General features: G+C 50.3%; 1 protein-coding gene across 2 annotated transcripts; it reads right to left on the bottom strand.

Annotated features, from left to right (window-relative positions):
- On the bottom strand, window positions 1-18,778 carry PACSIN3 (protein kinase C and casein kinase substrate in neurons 3). Of its 2 annotated transcripts, XM_082761552.1 has the most exons (12): window positions 18,643-18,778; window positions 8,816-8,890; window positions 7,481-7,581; window positions 6,903-7,059; window positions 6,154-6,389; window positions 5,645-5,800; window positions 4,930-5,105; window positions 4,030-4,150; window positions 3,316-3,452; window positions 2,583-2,645; window positions 1,908-2,068; window positions 1-316 (listed from the first exon to the last, which is right to left on the bottom strand). In XM_082761552.1, the coding sequence occupies exons 3-12, from the start codon at window positions 7,532-7,534 to the stop codon at window positions 201-203; spliced, it is 1,377 nt and encodes a 458-aa protein (XP_082617678.1). In that variant the 5' UTR covers window positions 7,535-7,581; window positions 8,816-8,890; window positions 18,643-18,778; the 3' UTR covers window positions 1-200. The 2 variants fall into 2 exon arrangements, with proteins under 2 accessions (XP_082617678.1, XP_082617679.1); XM_082761553.1 differs by lacking the exon at window positions 2,583-2,645.
- Between the last annotated feature and the right edge of the window lie 413 nt (window positions 18,779-19,191).

The following is a 19,191-nucleotide window of genomic DNA, read 5'->3' as shown; positions in this document are numbered from 1 at the left end:
GTCTTACTCATCCTTGTTTATTTATTAGAAAATCCCTACAGGTCTAGGCATTTAAAATGAAGCATTAGTTACATGGAATACATGCCCTCAGAGTCCAGAAGGTGTTGGATATACTGCAAAGGTGGAGTGGAGCCAGCAGTGACCCAGTGACCTCTGCAGGAGATGCTGGCATGGCTGAGACACTAACAGGGTGGTAGCAATCATGATCCAACCTTCTCAACATAGTTAGCAGGATAGAGTCCAACCTGGCCAGTGAGAAGTCGGCCCTTGCACCAGCCCTGCTCATCTTCCTCACTAATCTTCATTAATTCTTCACCTACAAGCAAAAACAGTTATTAGGAAGCAGCTTTGGGAAAGGGGGAAGGTAGAAGAGCACTTTTATTTTTCTGAATTGAAAAAAGAGTTGGTCTGAATCCCCACACTTTTTCCCCTTATCCCACTCAGTATCATACTGCAGTTTAATCCAATCCAGAGTTACTGACCTCTTCAGTAGCTGTGGTCAGTACCATCCCCTAAGGCAAAGGAACTTCTGCTCTTCAACATCAGGAAGTTGTTCCCAATATTTCTACCCAACCTTCTTTTCCCCAGAGGAAAATGCCTATAAGCCAAATGGCTCAGAATGCTCAGGGATTTTTTTTTTTTTTTAAAAAAAAAGTTCCACTGGAGCAGGTAGGAAGGAAATGTAAAAAGCAGCTAAGCTCTGTCTGGAAATACCCCAAACAACTATTCCATGATGAACTGTCTGGCTTGGCCAGAAAGGCATGGAATTAACTCCTTTCCCAGACTATGATCAGGAAAGGCTTTTAACCTCCCCATATCTACTACAGGAAAGGGCAGAGAGGTCCCCTTCTGTCAGTAGAAAGTCATACATCTGCCAGAGGGGGAGGTCTACTGCATCAGTAAGCACATCCCACACTGGCAGAGGCTGGGAAAGAAAGTCATTTGCTGTTAGGCTTGAGCCCTGCTGGTCCTTGCTTGTCAGAGCAGATTCAGAAAAGGGATGGCTGAAGATAACCAGTCATGCCTCTGTTTATCAGCTGGCTAGAAAGAAATTGCAAAGAGTCAAGACCCCAAAGAGCCAAGATCCAGAGCACTGGTATTCAACAGCAACAAGTTCACACTAGGAAGTTTGTTAGAATGGTTACACCACAGCACAGATACTGGCCTCAGGCCCAAGTCCTTGCTACTGAAAGACAGCGCCTTTTAAAGAGGGGTGTATTTCTATAGCAGACACCACATAAAAAAGCAAGATTAGAGACACTCAAGATCCAGATGTCCTCTTGAATTTGGAGAAGATGGCACATTCAAACTAAGCTTATAAGTTTAAGTGACAGAAGAAAGAAGGGGAGGGGTTTATTTGCTTGAACATTCTCCCTCACTCAATCCTCTCTGCTGGGAGCCAGGGCACCCATTCTCAAGATACCCACAGTTTGCATAGCTGTTTCTGCCAGCTGAACTCTGCCTTCAGTAGTGCATGGCAGTCAAACGGGCTTTCTTCCCAGAGTATCTACCTTCTGGTTACTTCAAAGGACAATCAATATAGGTGGTCACCTTTCTTGTACTTCCGAGAAGAGTAACTTATATCAGTGACAAGGGAAAAACATTTAATAAAGAATAAATGCTTAAGGAGACAGCAGGTAGGATTCATTTCACCCACTTGGGTCTGCTGCTTTCCCTACACTGTAACCAAGATCCAAGCAGACTTTGTGGCCTCACTGTCTTTTGATCTACAACAGGTTGAACTGCCTGGTGTACCATCTGCCTCAGCAGTTGGCAGTGGGTCAGGCCAGGGAAAGAAGAATAGTTGTCAGTTTTCAAGTGGACATCCAGTTCTTACAGTGTTTCAATCATTCACTTGGCTCAAGTGAGGACAGCAAAAAGTTAGTGAGAGGTTAGTGCTTCTGTACCTGCTTTAAAGCTCAGCTCATCAGCCTCCTGTCCTGTGTAATCATACAGTGCTCGTACCCGTACACCTGGTACCTTTAAGTCCTCCTCATGCCCGTTGGCATCCAGGCACTTCTTTGGAGTGTCCTCATCTGACCACTCCGAAATGTCTTCCTTTCCCCCACTGTACATGCGGAAGCAGAGAGGAGACAAGATGGTAGTTAGGGTCATCTCTCACCCACCTCCTCCTGAATCACACACCTCTCTGACCCCTCAAAGGCTTCTATGCCATAGAACGAAGTGCAAGAGACCCAAAAGCCAAGTCAGGGTGAATGGGACAGCAGGACACCAGGAGATACTAGATTTGGTTGAAAGCATCCCAGCATTAGAGCCCTGAGGGCTAGGAGGGTAACTCATTCTCAGCGTTTCCACACATGCATACTTTTCATGACCTCATCCTACTAGCGGACCATCTCACTCAGGGAAGGTCAGTCAGTCCTAAAATGGAGAGCCCAGCTGTGTCCAGAGTTATTCCAGCCAAGAACAGGACAGACAGGGAAAAAAACAGGTCTCCCATCCCAAACAGATGTGGCTGGAATGCCATTTTCTGAGTAAGAAGCAAGAGCAGAGGGGAGGAACAGCAGAGGACAGGCACCTGGAACCCAGAAACCCCCGAAGAGGCTCCGTTCCATACTAACTTCACAAATGTGGGTGCCCTCAGGCTGTCATAGAAGCTGTTCTGCTCCTCTTGATAGGAAGACCTGTGGAGTGGCAAATAGGGCCCCTGAATCCAATAGACTGAAATACAGTAATAGCCTCGAGACACCCCTATGTTCCCCTTCTTTCCCACCCAGTTCACTTATGCCAGGGTTCCCCATTTAAGGCAGGATGGTGACAGCACTGCAGGACACCCTATTCTCCCTATTATATATCCCTATATCCTATTAGATCTCCCTATTCTCCTGCTTGCTTCCTGGCAAGGGAAGTAGCTGTACCCAGACTTGTCAGGCAGCACTCAGCACCATGCCAAGGGAAAAAAAACAAACACTAATGCCTTCATTTAGGAAACAGTACGGTTAGCTCACAAGGTCGCCAGTTCCCAACTCTCTTCACCTTGTCTGGGTGGAAGAGAAGGTGTGGAAACACCTGCCACAATCTTGCACAGCACTGGTCTGAACGAGGCCAGATCTCATCACTAGAAGGATCTTTACAAGGGAGGCCCCTAGTGAGATGGTATCTAGGAGAATGCTATATAGGAGACCAAAAAGAGCTCCCCTAACAGCCTTTTTCTACCTTGTCCTGGGCAAGGCCATGGGGCTAGAAATAGAAGAGACAAGAAGTTCAGATCAGTCCTGTCAACCCAACGCATTAATTGCCCTGGGCAGGGCTGTACTTCTCCTAACAGGATGTATCCCAGGTTTCAGTCCTTACCCTCGCCTCGTCTGCAGAGGGGTCTGTGAAAGAACACCATCCCGTGCAGGCAAAATGCTGGTCAGCGTGACATCGTCAGCCATCTTACCGCTCTTCTCCTTCTTGGTGATCGGCCGCTGTGTTTCCAGGGACCATTCCTGTTCAGGAAGAAGTAATAACACCATCAAGCCATGAAGATGTGAGAGCTCCGGGCATCTTTTCTACTGGACAGTACAGAAGGAAGAGTAGTAACACAAGTCATGCTTCAATTGTGGCTGATCAGCCAAGTGGCCTTGCAGACAGAGCAGGCTCACTCCTCTTGAGTCCTGAGGTGCAACAAGAGGGCCTGTGGGAAAAGTGACAATAGGAGCTTATCCCAGAACCCTGAGAACCAGGTCAGCTTCCCTGCTGTTACAACTGGAAGGCAGAGTAGTTGGAGTTCAGCAAGGTTGCACACATTCCTTTAAGGAAGTGAAGGGACTGCAACCCCACAAGTCTCCGAAGATCCTAATATCATGAGTCTGCTCAGCAAAGAGCCTCACTTCAAGGCCAGAGACACCAGCATGGTTTAGCCTAAGAGGACCAGATGCCCGCTCTCAGAAACTCTTGGAAAGGAAAGGAAAGAGGTATGTCTGATGCATGTCTTTCCAACACAAGGCTAGTAATCCACCAATTTCAGGAAAGCAGCTAGATAGTGAAAAAATAATAGTAATACACTCCAGAATGTGTTGTCACCTCAAACTGCGGCCAATTCATTGCCATGCCTGGCCCATGAGTGTTGCGCCACCACTTCAGGTCTTCCTGGTTGTCTGCAGCCATGATGACTTGGTAGAGATCTCGATACAATGCTTGAAAGCTACGACCAAGAACAAACAGAACCATCAGTAACCAAGTCCCTCAGTGGCTCCCCAAAGCCCAAGTCAAAGAGCGTAACCTCACGCACAGTTACATAGCATATCAAACCCCACAAAATTAAGGGTGCTAGGAGGGTGCAATGCATGCTCAACTCATGAAAAATAGGGCCACCATTGTAGAAGTGTTACTGTGGCAAGCAGGACAAGCTGTTTGGTGTGGTAGTAGCTAACATCTGCCACTTCCCAGCATAGCTCAAATGAGTATCAAAAGAGCCTGGCACATTCTTGCACACAAATAAGGAAGTGGCTCAGATTTGTTACCTCCACCTCAACATATAGGAGCCCAGAAGGGCCTACCTCCCTGTGTAACCCCTATTTCAGGGCAACTCATGGGCTCATGATCATCTTTCTCTGAAGATGTCTCTACTCAGGACAAAACGGGTGTATTTACTACACATACAGGAATGTGGCTCCATTGCCTTCCACAGACTGGGATTACACACAACACTGAGGCACTTCACAGAACAGAGACACACCCATGGGTCAGTACTGGAAGACAAAGGGTTCAGAGGCAGAAAGAATCCTCTGTGGGGATCCTCCTGCACTGGTCAGTCAAAAAAAAAAAAAAAAAAAGGAGACCGAATGCCCATTCTCAATCAGAAGGGGAAGGAGCGAGATGTGCCTGATGCAGCTCCCTTTCACCAACACCAGAATTAGACCCCTTTTCAGTGCCCAGGACACCCCAGGGTAGAGAGCCGCCCTTCTGTGTCAGGGCTGGTACCTTTCACTGGTGGAGAGGTTGAGATGCTGGTGCAGATTCAGGAACATCTCCTTAAAGAAGCACAATCGCTTGCGCTCTGCTTCTTGACAGCCCTCAAACACTTGCTCCATGTCCTCCATGTAGCGGGGATTGTAGCGGTTCAGCTCTTCCAGCATCTTCTCGTATTGATCCTTGCACTGTATCAACGCAGGAGGGGAACAGGGGTGATATGTTACTCTGGTATCAAACCACTGACACTCCCCCTGCTCAGGAGGGAAGTTTTTTCCCCCCTGCACTGCTGAACACACAGCACAGAAAACAGATCAAGTCTCACAGCTGGTATCCAAATCCATTGCTCTCTTAGTATCTTAGAAGTTCTTCCTTCCTTACCACCCTCCTCCATAGAGGTCCTTCCACACTCACTCCTGTCAGCAAGTAAGCCACCCACATTTGGTAACCAAGTCTTCAGCTCTGCAGCTCCCTCCCCCTGCAACCAGCCCCCTACTTTTTTTTTAAAAAAGATATTTATAAATTAAATTCTACTCAACACCAAGGATAGACCCCTCACTCAGCCTTTGTTCCTGAAGTCTCAGTTTAATTCACTAAAGCTTCAAAACAATGCAATCTCACACCTCCTTACAGCCTCCAGCAGGAGCAATTTCACTGAGTGACAATGCAGCCAGTGCCTTCTCCTTGGAATTCGCATCCTTGTGATGCCTGTCCATTCAGTGCTCACCTTCTCAGCCTCCTGAGTGCACTTCTCTACACGCTCCTGCAACTTGCGCAGCTGCTCCTGGGAGACCGAGGAGTCTGCCTTGGCATGGTTCTCCCTTGTATGGGCTGTTTTCTCCTCCTTCCGGGCTGCGTGGTAGTTTTTCTTTGAGGTCTCTACCTGTAGGAGTGATGCAGACAAGGTGATTCTGTCAGAGATCTTCTGTTCTTCAGAGAGAGCACATTAACACTTTGTTACAGTCAGCAGCAATTGTTTGAGGACAAACAGAAATGCTGATCTGGTGTTTAGCCAACCATGGGAACAGGTATCTCCAGATGATCTCGTAGTGCTAACCTGCCATGTAGGAACACCAAGCCTGTTCCTAAACTTTTCTTATACAGAAAGAAAGCTACAAGACCACCGAGACCAAGAGGCCAGCTAGCCATCCCTCCCTCTGTGGCACTCCCTACTGTGGCTAGTGGCACCCACCTGGACCACCCTCACCCCTCCTTCCCCATTCACACTTTGCTTACGTCTTTCATCTTCTTCACCCAGGGCTTCTGGGCCTTACGGAACCCATCCTCTGCCTCCTTTGTCTCCTTGAAGCCCCCAATCATCTGCTTGTGGTAGGCCTCCTTCTGCCAGGCCTTGATCTTATCCGAATCTTCGCCAGCCAGGTGGTTCCGGACATCTAAGTGGATTTCACTAAGTCTGTCTGCAGCTGTCAGGAAAGCATGCCAGGCCTTCTCCAGAGTGCCATACTGTGGACCTGCAGGAACAAGCACCAGAGGGGCTCTTCACCTCCTGCCCACAAGAAAAAACACTCATTTTCCTCCTCCTACATTCATCTGTCACTTTGGAGTCACTTGCACAGCTCTGCTCCATCACATAAGTCAGCACTGACTGGTCTCCATGCAGTCCCAGAAGGCAGCACCCAGACTGGCTGTCACAGCTGGCTAAGGCAGGCATTTAAGATGGGTGATCTGCAGCTTGATTTAAGCTTTGGACTGGCCAAGGACTTGCAACACTAAAAATATTTTTGTAACCAAACACCTGACAATGCAGAGGAAGAGGAAGACTTCTAAAAGTAAATCAAAGAGCTGCCTACAAAAATATACATACAAAAAAAACAATGCCCAAGAAATTCACACCCCTCTTTCTGGAGAGGAGCAGCCTGTCCCGTCCCCCCCCAAGGAAACGGCCTCACCTCAGTATGACAGAGCACTCCAGGAATACAGTGCAATTACTGCACCCTGCTCATATCCCAGCCTGCCAACTTTACCTTTCTCCACATTGGTCCTCCACTTACGGGACCACTCTGTTAGCTGCTGGGCGTAGTTCTTCTCTATCTTGGCTCGCTCCTGGAAGCAGGAGATCAAGTCATTGCAGAGCCGGTAGCCATCATCCACGCGCTTCACTGTCCGCCTGTAGTTTCCAGCCTGAAATTTCACACATTGTTATTTGTACAGCACCTTCACATTCCTTCAGCACAGACAGGAGGTTGAGCAGTGCACTGGGAGGGAGCGCAGACCCTCCTGGAACCTGCAGCTGGGCTCAGACCCGCCTCTAGTGCTCTGCCAGGCAGAGCAATGGAGGGAGGACGCCAGGATGCTCTTTGCCTCTCACAGCTCTGAGCAGTGTCAGCTGAACAAGGAAGTCTCATTCCACAGCATCAGTGGAGGAAAGGGTTACTCCTCCTTGCAGTAAGACAACACGTTACCGAACCACCCCACGGCCTCTCCCTTCCACTCCCCAAGAGCACCATGTCACCCGTGAACCTGAAACTCAACCCTTTAATTCCATGGGTGGGAGGTAAGACATTCCTTCCTACCTCCCTCACACCCCAATTATCCTCCTTACCTCCCAGAAACTGCCCCCAGGAGCCTCCCCACCAGCATCATCTTCTGATGACATCGCCCTCGTTTTCTTGCAGCAAGGAATTTTTGCAGATTTCAGTTAAGCTGAGGAGAGAGAAAAGGGATTTCTAACACAGCACTGGCCAAACCTCCTTGTAGGTGTCGATCTCAAACTTCAGCTGAACAGATCCTAGAGACAGCAGTGAATCCAACACTTCTCAGCAGCACCAGCCACCCCTGCAGAGATCCCTTTCTTAATTGAGGCCCTCGGGAAGGCAGCAAAAGCTACAGAAGCTGAAGTAGCTACAGCTATTTGAAAACTTGAATCACTTCGAGTCCTCCATCAGCAAAGATGACTCCAGTTTCCCGGTGTGAGTCAGGATTACAACAACTGGCTGGAGAAAACGAGGCCGAGCAGTCAGGCATGTTGTGAGTGGGGAGGAGCCCGATAAGCTGCCCACCACCTGAGCTGGGCTTGAGCAGAGCTACAGGAACACGCAGAGGCACATGGCACCGCAGCATGCACGCTGGTTACCCAGCCACATGGCTTCCCTAAAAACACTCGAGTCTGTCACCTCAGTAGGCTCAAAATCTAGGCTAGAAGGTGAAAGGTGCTTCTCAACCTCTGTCTCAGGACTTCGGCCCATTCCCCATACAAGCCTGCGCTGCTGCTTTGCTCCTGATGCGGTGTGACTCTGAAATCCCTGGGGAGAGGCCCAAGGATGCTTTTGTGCAGGAATGAGGAATGGGAAGAGGCCCACGCCAGTTGCTCCTGCACAAACCCGCTCCCCTCTGGGCAAGCCTGGGTTAACACAGCATAGATGTCCTTTGCTGCCACTTCTCCTCTTGCACATTCCTAGTTATAAAAAGCTTCCCTCACACCCCGGGGAGGTATCTGCTGGTTCTGCCAGCCCACAGAGCACACAGCAGAAATGGAGATCAGGTTAGGAGTGCCCGTCTCCCACCTCCTGCAAATCCTCCTCAGCGTGGCAGCTGCCGTGCGAGCCACCTCACCAGCACCCCAACACAGGCTGCAGGAATTTCCTCTGTTTCTTCCAGAAACAATTGGGCTCTGTTTGCCCAGTCTCACGTGCTGTTGACTGTCAGAAGCACATTGATGCCGTTCCTCTGGATTTCCCCAGAAGGCTGGAAGTGCGGACCTCCAGTCACACAACCCAGCTGTTAAACGCGACGTGATGCTCAGGTGCACAAGCTCAGAAGCCTGAGGAACACCTCCACTCATGCCACCAGCTGTCCCCATCCTCCCTTAGCAGGCTGCAAAGCCATCTGGCGTGCTTCCAGGGCACACAGCTCAGCATCGCCCCCAGTAACCACGTACCTGAGAGGGAGACGACAGGGGAGCAGCAGGGAGCTGGCAAGTACGTCCCGAGCTCTTCAGACTCCTTACAACAGACTGGAGAAGAGAGAGAGAGGCGGTTAGACAGTGCTGCTTCCTCGCAGGGATGCTGCCTCTTCTGAGGCATCCCAACCCCAGGGCCGGGATAGGGGTGTCCCCCTTCTGCCAGCTACTAGGAGGGGCACCCTGATATAGCAGCTGCAGCCACCGTGCCTCCGAAGATGCCACGTTCCAGCACGTAGGAGAGATGCCAAATCCTTGTGTCACAAGACCTAGCCCCAGAGAAAGTTAAAATAGAAACTATTTGGGGCGGCATGACAGCACTGTGCGGAAAAGGTGGCAGCATCACAACAGCTGAGCAAAAGGAACAGCCCAACGCCAGCAAGGCCTAAAATAAGCACACCCCAGGCACGGGGTGGTGGGGCCTGAGCCCCCGCGCTGCACAGCGGCTGGTGGGAAAGCCCAGTGCCTCACACGTAGACATGGCAGGCTTCAAGAAAAGAAGGGGAGGACAGACATGGGCTTCTTCCCATCCCTTTTCCCTAAAGATCAAAAAGGGACAAAGGACTCAGTAGTTCTACATTTAAAACCAAGCTTCTCCTCATAGAGACACAGCTCAATTAGATGTCACCCATTAAGGTTGTATCACTTTTTCCACCCTTCCCTCCCACACTGCCCCCATCCCCACTTCCTTATCGGGAAGCCCTGAATCACACCCATGCCTTCCATCTCTGGTTTCCGATTCAGACTGACTCCAGCGTGCTAGAATTCAGGGGTAAATGCGGAAAGCTTGTGTGTCACAGCGAGCTTGTTTGCCTGGTCAGTCGGTAAAGAAAGGAGGAACCCAAACCCATTATTTCCACCATAAAATCAAGAGGCACAGCTCAAATTTCTTGGGAGTTACAAATGCAAGTAACTGGATTTACTATCACTAAGATTAGCAGGCTCTGAAACATAATAGTAGCTGCACTGGATCAGACTAAGGGTCCTTGTCACCGCGTACGCTTCACAGCCAGTGGCCAAAAGCAGCTATTTTTTCCTTGCTTGGAGAACAGAGCAAGCATACACGATGCTTCCCTGCGTACTTTCCAAGCCTCTAACCATTTGTTGACAGGAACTTCCTGAGCTGAATGTGGCACCTCGGAATTCAGGAACACCCCATGAATTTCCCTTCCGTTAACTTCTCCAGTCTGCATCTGAACACACGGGAGTTTTCAGCAATGATAACACATGGCAAAGCACCCCACAGCTCGAAGCTCTACTGAGACCACCACCACAGGAGCTGGGTGGTCAAATAAAAAAAAAAAAAAAAAGAATAGTTTAACCTTTCTACAGGTTAATCTTCATGGCTCAAGTAGCAGCCAGCAGAATAGGTTATTTCAATAGCAGTTGTATAGACTTCATAGAAGTCTAGATAAAAGGGTCCTGGTAGAAGCAAAAAGGTCAAAGAACAAGGAGGACCCTTTTCTGCCAGGCTTTTTCTGGACTTTACATACTCCATGAGCCCATGTCAGTCAGCAGATCAAATTGGATCTGCGTGCAGACACGGGGATGGTACTTAGCAGTGCACACGGGGGCTGAAGAACAGCTGCTGCTGTCACCCTCAGCCCAAGAGGAGCAAATAGATTGCCACTCCACCCCCTCACGCCTGGTTATTCCCCAGACATCGTATGTTTTGGGAGCTGCCAAGAGCTTGAGACCAGGGAAAACACGAGTTTGCCAGGAAAAGCCAACAGATGAGTGTTACATGTGCCAAAGGCTGCTCTACAGCAAGGTGGGGAGGTGACAGTGCTACCCTGCGTCCTGATGGAGCAGGAGCCACCGTGTCATTCAGGAAGGTTGGCAGAGCCCATACAGGATGAGCTGCAGCTGTGTGGATCAACACCAAGACTTTCTGATGCCACTGCCGCCTCTGCTAAGAGGGGACCAACGTTAAGTTTGCAGAGCAGAGGAATGTTTCTTTCCCCTCCTGCTTCCCTCGTCCATTTCTTACAGTTGAGTGAATGAGACCTCAGTGCAGCTCCTGCATGAGGAACTCCCCCAGGGAGCAGGGAGAGCACCCACATCGCCAGTCACTTCTCTGCACAATTACAGATGAGACCACTGTAGACACAACCAGCAGAGACAAGTAGACAAAATAAACCGTACAACTGAGATTTATGCAGACACAAGCCTTGCTGCTAATAGTGTTTAAAAAAAAAAAAAAAGTATTCCCCTCCATCCCCCAAATATCTGCTCTTATTTTGACCAACAGAGTAAGTTATCCAAAAAGAGCTCTTGGCCTTCAGCTGCAGAAGGGCAGAGTGGCTCAGGACCGATTCACTGGTGCTGAGCTCCACTAGGAGAACCGCCAGAGCACTTGTCCCAGCAGAGCTGTTTCAGCCTTTAACCACATCCATCTCACCCCTGCTCCGGTCTGTCATATCTCACACCACAACTCCCCACCCTCAGACCGGGAGGTCAGGCTAAAACCCTCACTTTCGTGTGCATCTGGCACCACACCACTCAGCAGGCCTTTTTGCTTCGTGTTTACACAACACGAGTACAACAGGGTCCTGACCCACAATTAAAGCTTCAAGGCCAGATAGTAATAAGCACCCTTGACTTCAGAAACTTCTCCCTAAGGCACACAAGCCACAAAAATCCTCTTCCCTCTACACCGCACTCCAGTGCTTCCAGACTCCAAACGCCCAAGGCATCGCTTCTGTGCATTGCTTGATCACCTCCTGAGACTCCCTGTGAGCAATTGTTTCCCTAGGTTTGCCAAGAACCAGCCTCTGAGCTCTACAAATGCCCAAAGTGCTGGTGCATACAGGCCTGCAGGAGTTCTTCCACAGAAACAGAGCTTGTACAGCACCAGGCAAAGCCTCCTGCCCAGCAGAGTCCCTTTTCCACCTTGCCCGAGTACAACTGCAAGCACTGGATCCAGGCAGATGAAGGAAAATGTTCAATTATATTTATCAACTAACTGGGCTTTGCTGATGGACTTTTATTATGGACCAGTTCCTGTAGGGGTGTTCAAGACAAGCTAACCAAGAGTTTCAATCAGGAGCAGGCTACTAACTCACTTCCACCTCAGGACAGTAACACCTCAAAGCAGCAGCGTGCCATCTCTGCAACCAGCCCGTTTGATTCCCAAGGAGTCACTTTTCCTGTACAGCAGGCAGTGGGAGAGGTTTTGTTTTCACTCCAGGGCGCTTCTGGTGTAGGCTGCAGATAAACATTTCCATCTGAACAACCCGAAGACACAAAAGGACAACAGTCCACCCTCCCCTTCCAGAGCGGCTGCCATGAAAACACCTTTTTTGGGTAACTTGTTGTCAGAAAGGAGCTAGAGCTGACACCAGGAAGGCCCACAGACCCCCAGCAGCACAATAAATGGGCCTGGTACTGGTACAGCAGTGCTGGGAAGGTCCCTGACGGGAAGAGTGAAACAAAGCATGGGACAGGGTTTGCTCTCCAGCCTCATCTCTACGTGTGGGCATCCAACAGCTCTGAATTGAACGATGCCCATTAAGGTGCTCTCCACTGCCATTACACAGGGGCACTGATGGTTACAGGTGGTCACCTGCCAGAGAGAGGCCAGTTCTCTACAGCTAGAGGAGCACCAAGTGGCATCAAGATCGTCCAAGAAGCCTGTGTACCTGAAATGACTCCTGCCCAGCAAAACATCCCCTGAGATGCTTACCCTGTTGCTGTGGTCACACCCTTGCGAGAGTCGCCTGCCTGGGAGAGGGCCTACAAACCCGTGTTCCTCAGCTGCTCCCTGAAGCATGCCGGGGCTGCCTAGTACAGTTTAGAGATCTTTCTCTTTCTCCAGCCAGGGAGAGGTCAGAGACATCAGGCAGAGCAGTAACTGCACACAAAGGTCACTTCAGCTATGTGCAAGCCTCTAACAGCAGCTCGTCTCCAAGACAATGATTCTCCAGAGACTGTGTGGCTGTCCCCCAGCAAAATTCTCAATGGTTATACCAAAGTACAAAAATACAGACAAGATCCTCCTCCGCTTAAGGTGCTGACCTCCTGAGTCTATGTGTTGCTTCAGCGCTCTCTCTAGTTTCAGGCCACAGCTTCCTTATATTGGTCTCCTCCAGATCCAGGCCAAGCTAATATCCTGCAGACATCTCGCCATGCCATAACCAAGTAGTTTTTTTTTTTTTTTTTTTTTTTAAAAAGTGTTCAGACAAAATACTTTCCATATTTTTTAGCTATTCCCTGTCCAGTTTGCAGAGGCCAAGGCTACAGGATAGGCTTCTGCCAACACATCACTGCTGATCTAAAGGTTAAGATTCCTGACCAACATAGCTGTACCAGGCAGAAACTGTTTCACCAAGAAAAATTGTTTTCCTTTCCAATAGGACGTAGATCTCCAGTATTAAAGGAGATTGCAACAGCAGGCCCACTTTGTGTGCCCACTTCCAGCCAGTCTTTGAGCAAAGCAGTGATCCAAACAGAAGGCCCCGTCTTCATCCAGCCCAGAGTAAAGAAAAGAAATAACGGGGTGGTGCTGCTGTTTGCTTTTTCCCCAACCTCAGCAAAAAGCAGTTCATTTCTATCAATGGAATATTCTCCTGTGATTGAGTCACCTTGTAACCCCCAGAGCAGGGATCAAGTTTACCTGAATGCATTAAGGGGCCTTAAGGGAGCCGGCTGTGACCCAACAGCCTTCCGAAGAGCCGCAGGCCACTGCGTACCGCTCTAGCACCAAACCTCTGGCAGCTCCCTGACCACTGTGCGGTGTAGTGCAGCAGTGCCTCCAACCAGGCTCCTCTGCCCCTTCCATTGGGAAGGAGCACTTTAACCCAGCTGCAGTTCTGCATACCTCTGTATGCAAGGAAGCCCTTGGCTCCATTTTACCAACATGCAGTTTCACTGAACTGTCTTCTAAAGGAAGGGGGCAATGGGAGATGGACTTGGCAAATATTCATCATGTAGACAAAGTACACGGCAAACATAGGCACAATGAATTCAAGGTAGTCTATTTCTTCCTCTTTATCTCTCAGACTTCTGGTTTTACTTGGTAAACAGTAAATCAGCTTTTATTAGACAGAATCAGAGTTACTTAGGTTGGAAAAGACCCCTAATCAAGTCCAACCATTAACCCTAACACTACCAAGTCCACCACTAAACCATGCCCCTATGTAGCACATGCATGTGTCTCTTAAATACCTCCAAGGACGGGGGCTCCATCACCTCCCTGGACAGGGAGGGACAACTTCTTGCAAGGAAAGCTGAATGAGATCAGACTGAGTGCTAGAACATCTTGCAGTAAAGGGGAAGCAAGAGGTAAAGCATCACACACGTTGCTTCTGTTTTGTGTTGTGGCCAGTTCCCGCACTTAGATGACAGCAAACCTCTTTAGCAGTTTTTGTCACCAGAGATAGGTTCCCTCAGTTGCTTCCTCGCAGGAACACTTAAACACAAAGATGCAATCATAAGGCAGCCTTCGGTACCACATGAAGTGGCAGGACTACAGGCAAGAGGTAAGACAAAGTTATTTTACACAACCGGAGTGTTTTTTACACGCCTGGTCCCAGAAAGAACATTTGCTCTGTGGAGTGTAGAGAACACTCAGTAATTTGGATTCCCTTCATAGCATCTCCTGGTCCAAGCAGCAGTTAGCAGATTCCATTGCTTTGTAGAGAGTTTATTTGTAAAGGTACCCTATGTCTTTTTGACATATTTCCTGGAGATTGCACAGATAAGGAGGTTGAAAAGGGCAGCCATCAGGAACTGTCCTGCACTGTGATTATTCATACCTCACACATTCATCCTGGAGGTCACATACACTACGTCTTGCAGCAGCCTGTCTGCTTTCAGATAACCTGCACAGAATCCGGTCCTCATTTTTGGTATTGTCTCTTCAGCCCTCTTCAAATACATTTTTGAATATCAAGCTGAAGAACACGTCTATTAAAGTCAATATACTTCATATTCCAGGTGTTATCAACAGAACTCCAAGAGGCTACAAAGGAATGTGTTACTCAGTCCAAAGGGCACATATCACAGAAGAAATTTCAACTGCTGAGCATCACTGGAATGTCATTTGCTTCCTCAGCCCATTGGCCAAAGCACAGATCTCAGTTTCTAATCCTCAGGACCCAAACAGACATGTGAGGGAAGAACAGCAGGACCTTTTTTTTAAATCAATGCACAAACAGAGCAATCCAGCGGGCATTGTTTCCTCCCTCGTGGCTTCTAGAAGCAGCTCCTATCCCACAGCTCAAAAAACTGTTTTTGCTGTTGGTTGTATTGGGGTAGAAGCCTGCTGGTGTCAACACCAGGCTTTCACAGAGGTTTCCAGGCAATGGGGTGAGCAGTGCTGGTACAAGAAAGGGCTGATTAAGGACACCAAGAAGCAAAAACAAGCATCTAGAATTATCTAAGACGTGAAACATGCTCATTGTCTCCAGGTCCTCCAGGAAGGTTTCTTGCCCTTGTTGTCAGGGTCGTGTAAGAAGCCCACCTCACACTCCTATACTGCAGTGCTGCAGCCCATGCAGCTCAGCAGGCACAGGAGCAGGAGAGGTTTGGCTCAGCAGCAAGGTACTGAGGCAGAGGAGGAAGTTCCTGCCAACAGATGGTCATCTACAGTGACTGAAAAGATTGACCAGATCCCCAAAAGCCTAGGAGGCAAGAACCACATCTTCCCACAAACAGATGAGACACAGCTTGGGCAAGCTCGTAGCATGAATGGGGCAAAAGACTTATTGTCAGCCATGTTGTCTGCAGCAACTCTAACCCCCCTAGCCTGCAAAAAAGCCTACCCACAGGTCACAATGAACAGTCCTTCTGCAATTGTCAGCTAGGAGAGCATAAAATCCCCCCCCAGCCTAATGCCTCTGGATCCAGGCCCCTGGTACCATGGAGATCCCTCACATGCCTCTTGAGCGAACTACAATGCCCACTGACAACCACTAGACTGAACACACAAATTCCAACTGTCTCAAGTCTGAAAGGCTCCTTCCCATTGTGCCATTCACAGCCAGGAGACACCACTGAAGGCAGAAATATGATTAGGATGCCAGTCACACACGTTGCTTCACAGCATTACCCAGCTTCAGCCCACATTTCAGCTGGAAGGGACATGAAACTCTTGTACGAGTCACTGAAACAAAGCTGGGTGATTACAGCAGAGGGCACATCAGGCTCTTTGCATTCACATTACACTTTCTGCTGGAAAAATGTGTGCCCAGATGGTCAGAAGGCATTTGGATGTTAAATGAGTGTTCACTGTGCCACAAGGTAGCTAAGCTACCTCTTGAACATCTTCTAAACTGCTCCAAGGATGCAAAGCTCTCCTGTTACTCTTCAAATAGAAGAAGCCCAAATTCTCCACAAAACCCTCCAGATACACTACTCACTGTTTTCTGTCTCACCCACTACAGCCTTTAGATTAAGGCTAAGGCTTTTTTTTAATCTCTCTGACACAGCTCCCTGTCATACAGCACCATCTACACCCATCGTACTATGTCAGTATGATAAAATAGCTTGCCCGATCAGAAAGCCTGTTTTAGGAAGATAAGAGTGCCTCAAAGGGCTTAAACAGCTCTCCCATTGTTTAGAAATTTCCCCATGAACTCTCATGAGCAGCCTAACTTCACATATTACTGATCAGCTGATGGAAAAAAAAAAAAAAAAGAGGCAGTTTATTACTGCTTTCTAATCAAGAGCATAGTTTTTTCCACTCAGGCTATAGGCAGATACTTTTGAGGTCTCCAATTCAATCCCTGGATGCCAGCCATCACATGAACCAAACAGTTTAAACAACAACAACTGAATAATCTCCAGCCCTCAAAGTTGCCAGAATAAAGAATATATAGTATTTGCCACTCTGAGATACAACATTTTTAGCAGGAGCTGATCTTGCCCCTAGTATAGGGCCTCATCTGTTTCTCAGTTTTACAGTCATCTTCTAAGATTAGTCGCATTACAGATATACCTGACTGCTCTGTTCAATCTTTATACGTGCATATGTGTACATATAGATTTTTAGGGGTGGTGATGGCTTGTAAGCTCATGTTCATCCATGGAAGGCCCCAAAAAGTCAGGCTAGTTCTTTTGTAATCCATAATGACCTAGAATGATTAAAAGCATCACTGTCCTGTAAAGAACTGATTTGGGGTCCATGAGGTAGTCAGACTTTTATAGTTTGGTTACACACAGCCTGCCAAGGACCTGCAGCATTTTGGTACAGCCAGCTCACACACAGCCCTTACTCACTGAAGTTTGATAGTGGAGTTCCAGATGAGCACTTATACCTACCAACACGGTGAAGTTGCCACCCTTTACAACCCGAGAAGGAAGACAGGCCTTAATAGAACAAGTGCAGGCAAGCCAGAGAAGCACAAACTCACAGGTCAGGAAAAAAAGAGCTCAGAAAACAATGCAACAATACAATACAGTGGGCACAGCACAGGGAAGGCGGCACGCAGCTAGCCCAGCTCAGGCGCTCGTTCTGTTCCAAGCTGCAACTGGAAGTACGATCTAGTAAACATTTTAGGGAACTTCTTGCGAGGCACTATTAATAACACAAAGCATTGCCAAAGCAGAACACGCTCCGTCTCACACGGAGCATGCTGTGCACTTCACAGAAAGGTGAATCCCTCCCGAAAAGGAATGTGCTCGGTTATGCAATGCGCAGGGAGCAGCTCCGGTGTGACTCCACCCAGGGACCAGCTCACACCTGGAGCTGGGACCGGCCAGCCCCTGTCATTTTAGCCCACACGCTGCAGTCGTGCATTCTGCGCCCATTACGCACTGAGCATTGCTTGGATCACCGTGAGGCTTTAGCAGCTTCTGGGCGACATCTGAATCCCAGGGTGGAGCAGGAGGCTCTGCTAGGGCTTCACAGGGCCATTGATTACTGCCGTACCACAAATACCTTTGTGCAAATCAGATCAGTGGTGGATTTGAAGGGGAGGGAGGCTGATCTCCCACCGCAAGAGGCAGGGAGCACCCACTGGGTGCAGGGTGGACGAGAAGGCCAGACCACACCACCAGAGGTGGTCGGCTCACCTCGTCCTCACCCCCACACCTAGGGACGGCTCAGGGCTTGAAGAACTGAAGCAAGTGAAGCACACAGAGTTGGCACAAAAAGCGGTGAAACTGGTTAATGCGTTGGGGCCAGGCTAACTTCGCTTATTGATCGCTCGGTGGAGATGGCAGAGCCCTCCTCCTGTGAGCGGTGACAACCTGCAGAGCGAGCGCCGGGCGGTGAGGCCCACTAATACCTCCATGTTGAGCAGCTTTCGCCTGCCCCGGGCTGGAGAGGACACGGTAACCCCGGTGTCCTGCCCCAAAGCCGGGCACAGCCACTGCAACCCCCCCAGTCCCCCGACACCAACCCCAGGGCTGAGGGGGGAGCATGAGACAGCCGAGACCACCCTGCTCACAGCAAGGGGACAACGACCAGACCCCCCAGGAGCCATAGGGCAGCCCCCAGCCCTCGAGGGAGCCGCTTCGCCCCTCAGCGGTGCCGGAGCCGCCACAAAGGGGCCCTGAGCCCGCTGAGGCGGCGGCCCCAAGGGGGGAGGAACAGGGGCGCCCGCTGAAGGTCAGGCTGGAGACCGTGCTGCGAGGGGCACGGGGCGGCGGAGCCCAGCCGGGGGGTGCCCAGACCCCGCTAACACCTCCCGGGGAACAACCCCGGCCCCCCCCGGGGGTCTCAGCGCCGCCCCCTCTCCCCGAGGAAACTTTTCCCTCGCAGCCGCGCTGCCCACCGCGGGCAGGAGCCGCCGGGACCCCCGGCTCCCCTCGGAGAACGGGGCCGAAAGCCGCCCTATAGCAGGTGTGACCCCGCCGCTTACCTCGCAGGCGGCTCGGCCGGGCTCGGCTCGGAGGGCAGCGGCCACCTGGGCTGGGAGCGGGCCGGGCCCTGCCCCTATTTCAGCCGCGGGACGGGACGCGGGGGCTCCCGCTCCGCCTCCAGCTGCTCCCGGCGGGGCGGGCCCGGCCCGCAGCTCGGGGCCGGCCGGGGGTGGGGGGGCCGCCTGCTGCCCGCCCCTCCCTAATTAGCTAATTAACGGGGCCTCACGGGCAGGTGGGGCTGGCTCGGAGGAGAAGTGGTTGTCCTGCTGTGCCAGCAGGGGCTCGGGGTAGCCCTGCGTTTTGTGGGGTGTCGCTTAAAGCACTTGGGGGGGCACCCAGTGGGGTCGCCCCCTGGCATAGCGGGTGCTTGAGGGGGGAGGTAGCCCTGTGAGGAGCTGAGCTTCTGCCCTGTCTGTGGGGCTGTGGCTCGGTTAGTTGGTTACTGCGAGCTGCAGCCCCCTGTGCCCACCCAGAGCCCCCATCCCTCGGTTCTGTGAGGTGTGGGTCACCCTCCTGGGGTCGGGGAGCAGCCTCGCCGCAGCTCAGCG

Source organism: Aythya marila (genome assembly GCF_965140915.1).
Source record: "Aythya marila genome assembly, chromosome: 5".
Lineage (NCBI taxonomy): Eukaryota > Metazoa > Chordata > Aves > Anseriformes > Anatidae > Aythya > Aythya marila.
Note: the sequence above shows the minus strand (reverse complement) of the source record. Positions and strands in the feature narration are given on the sequence as shown.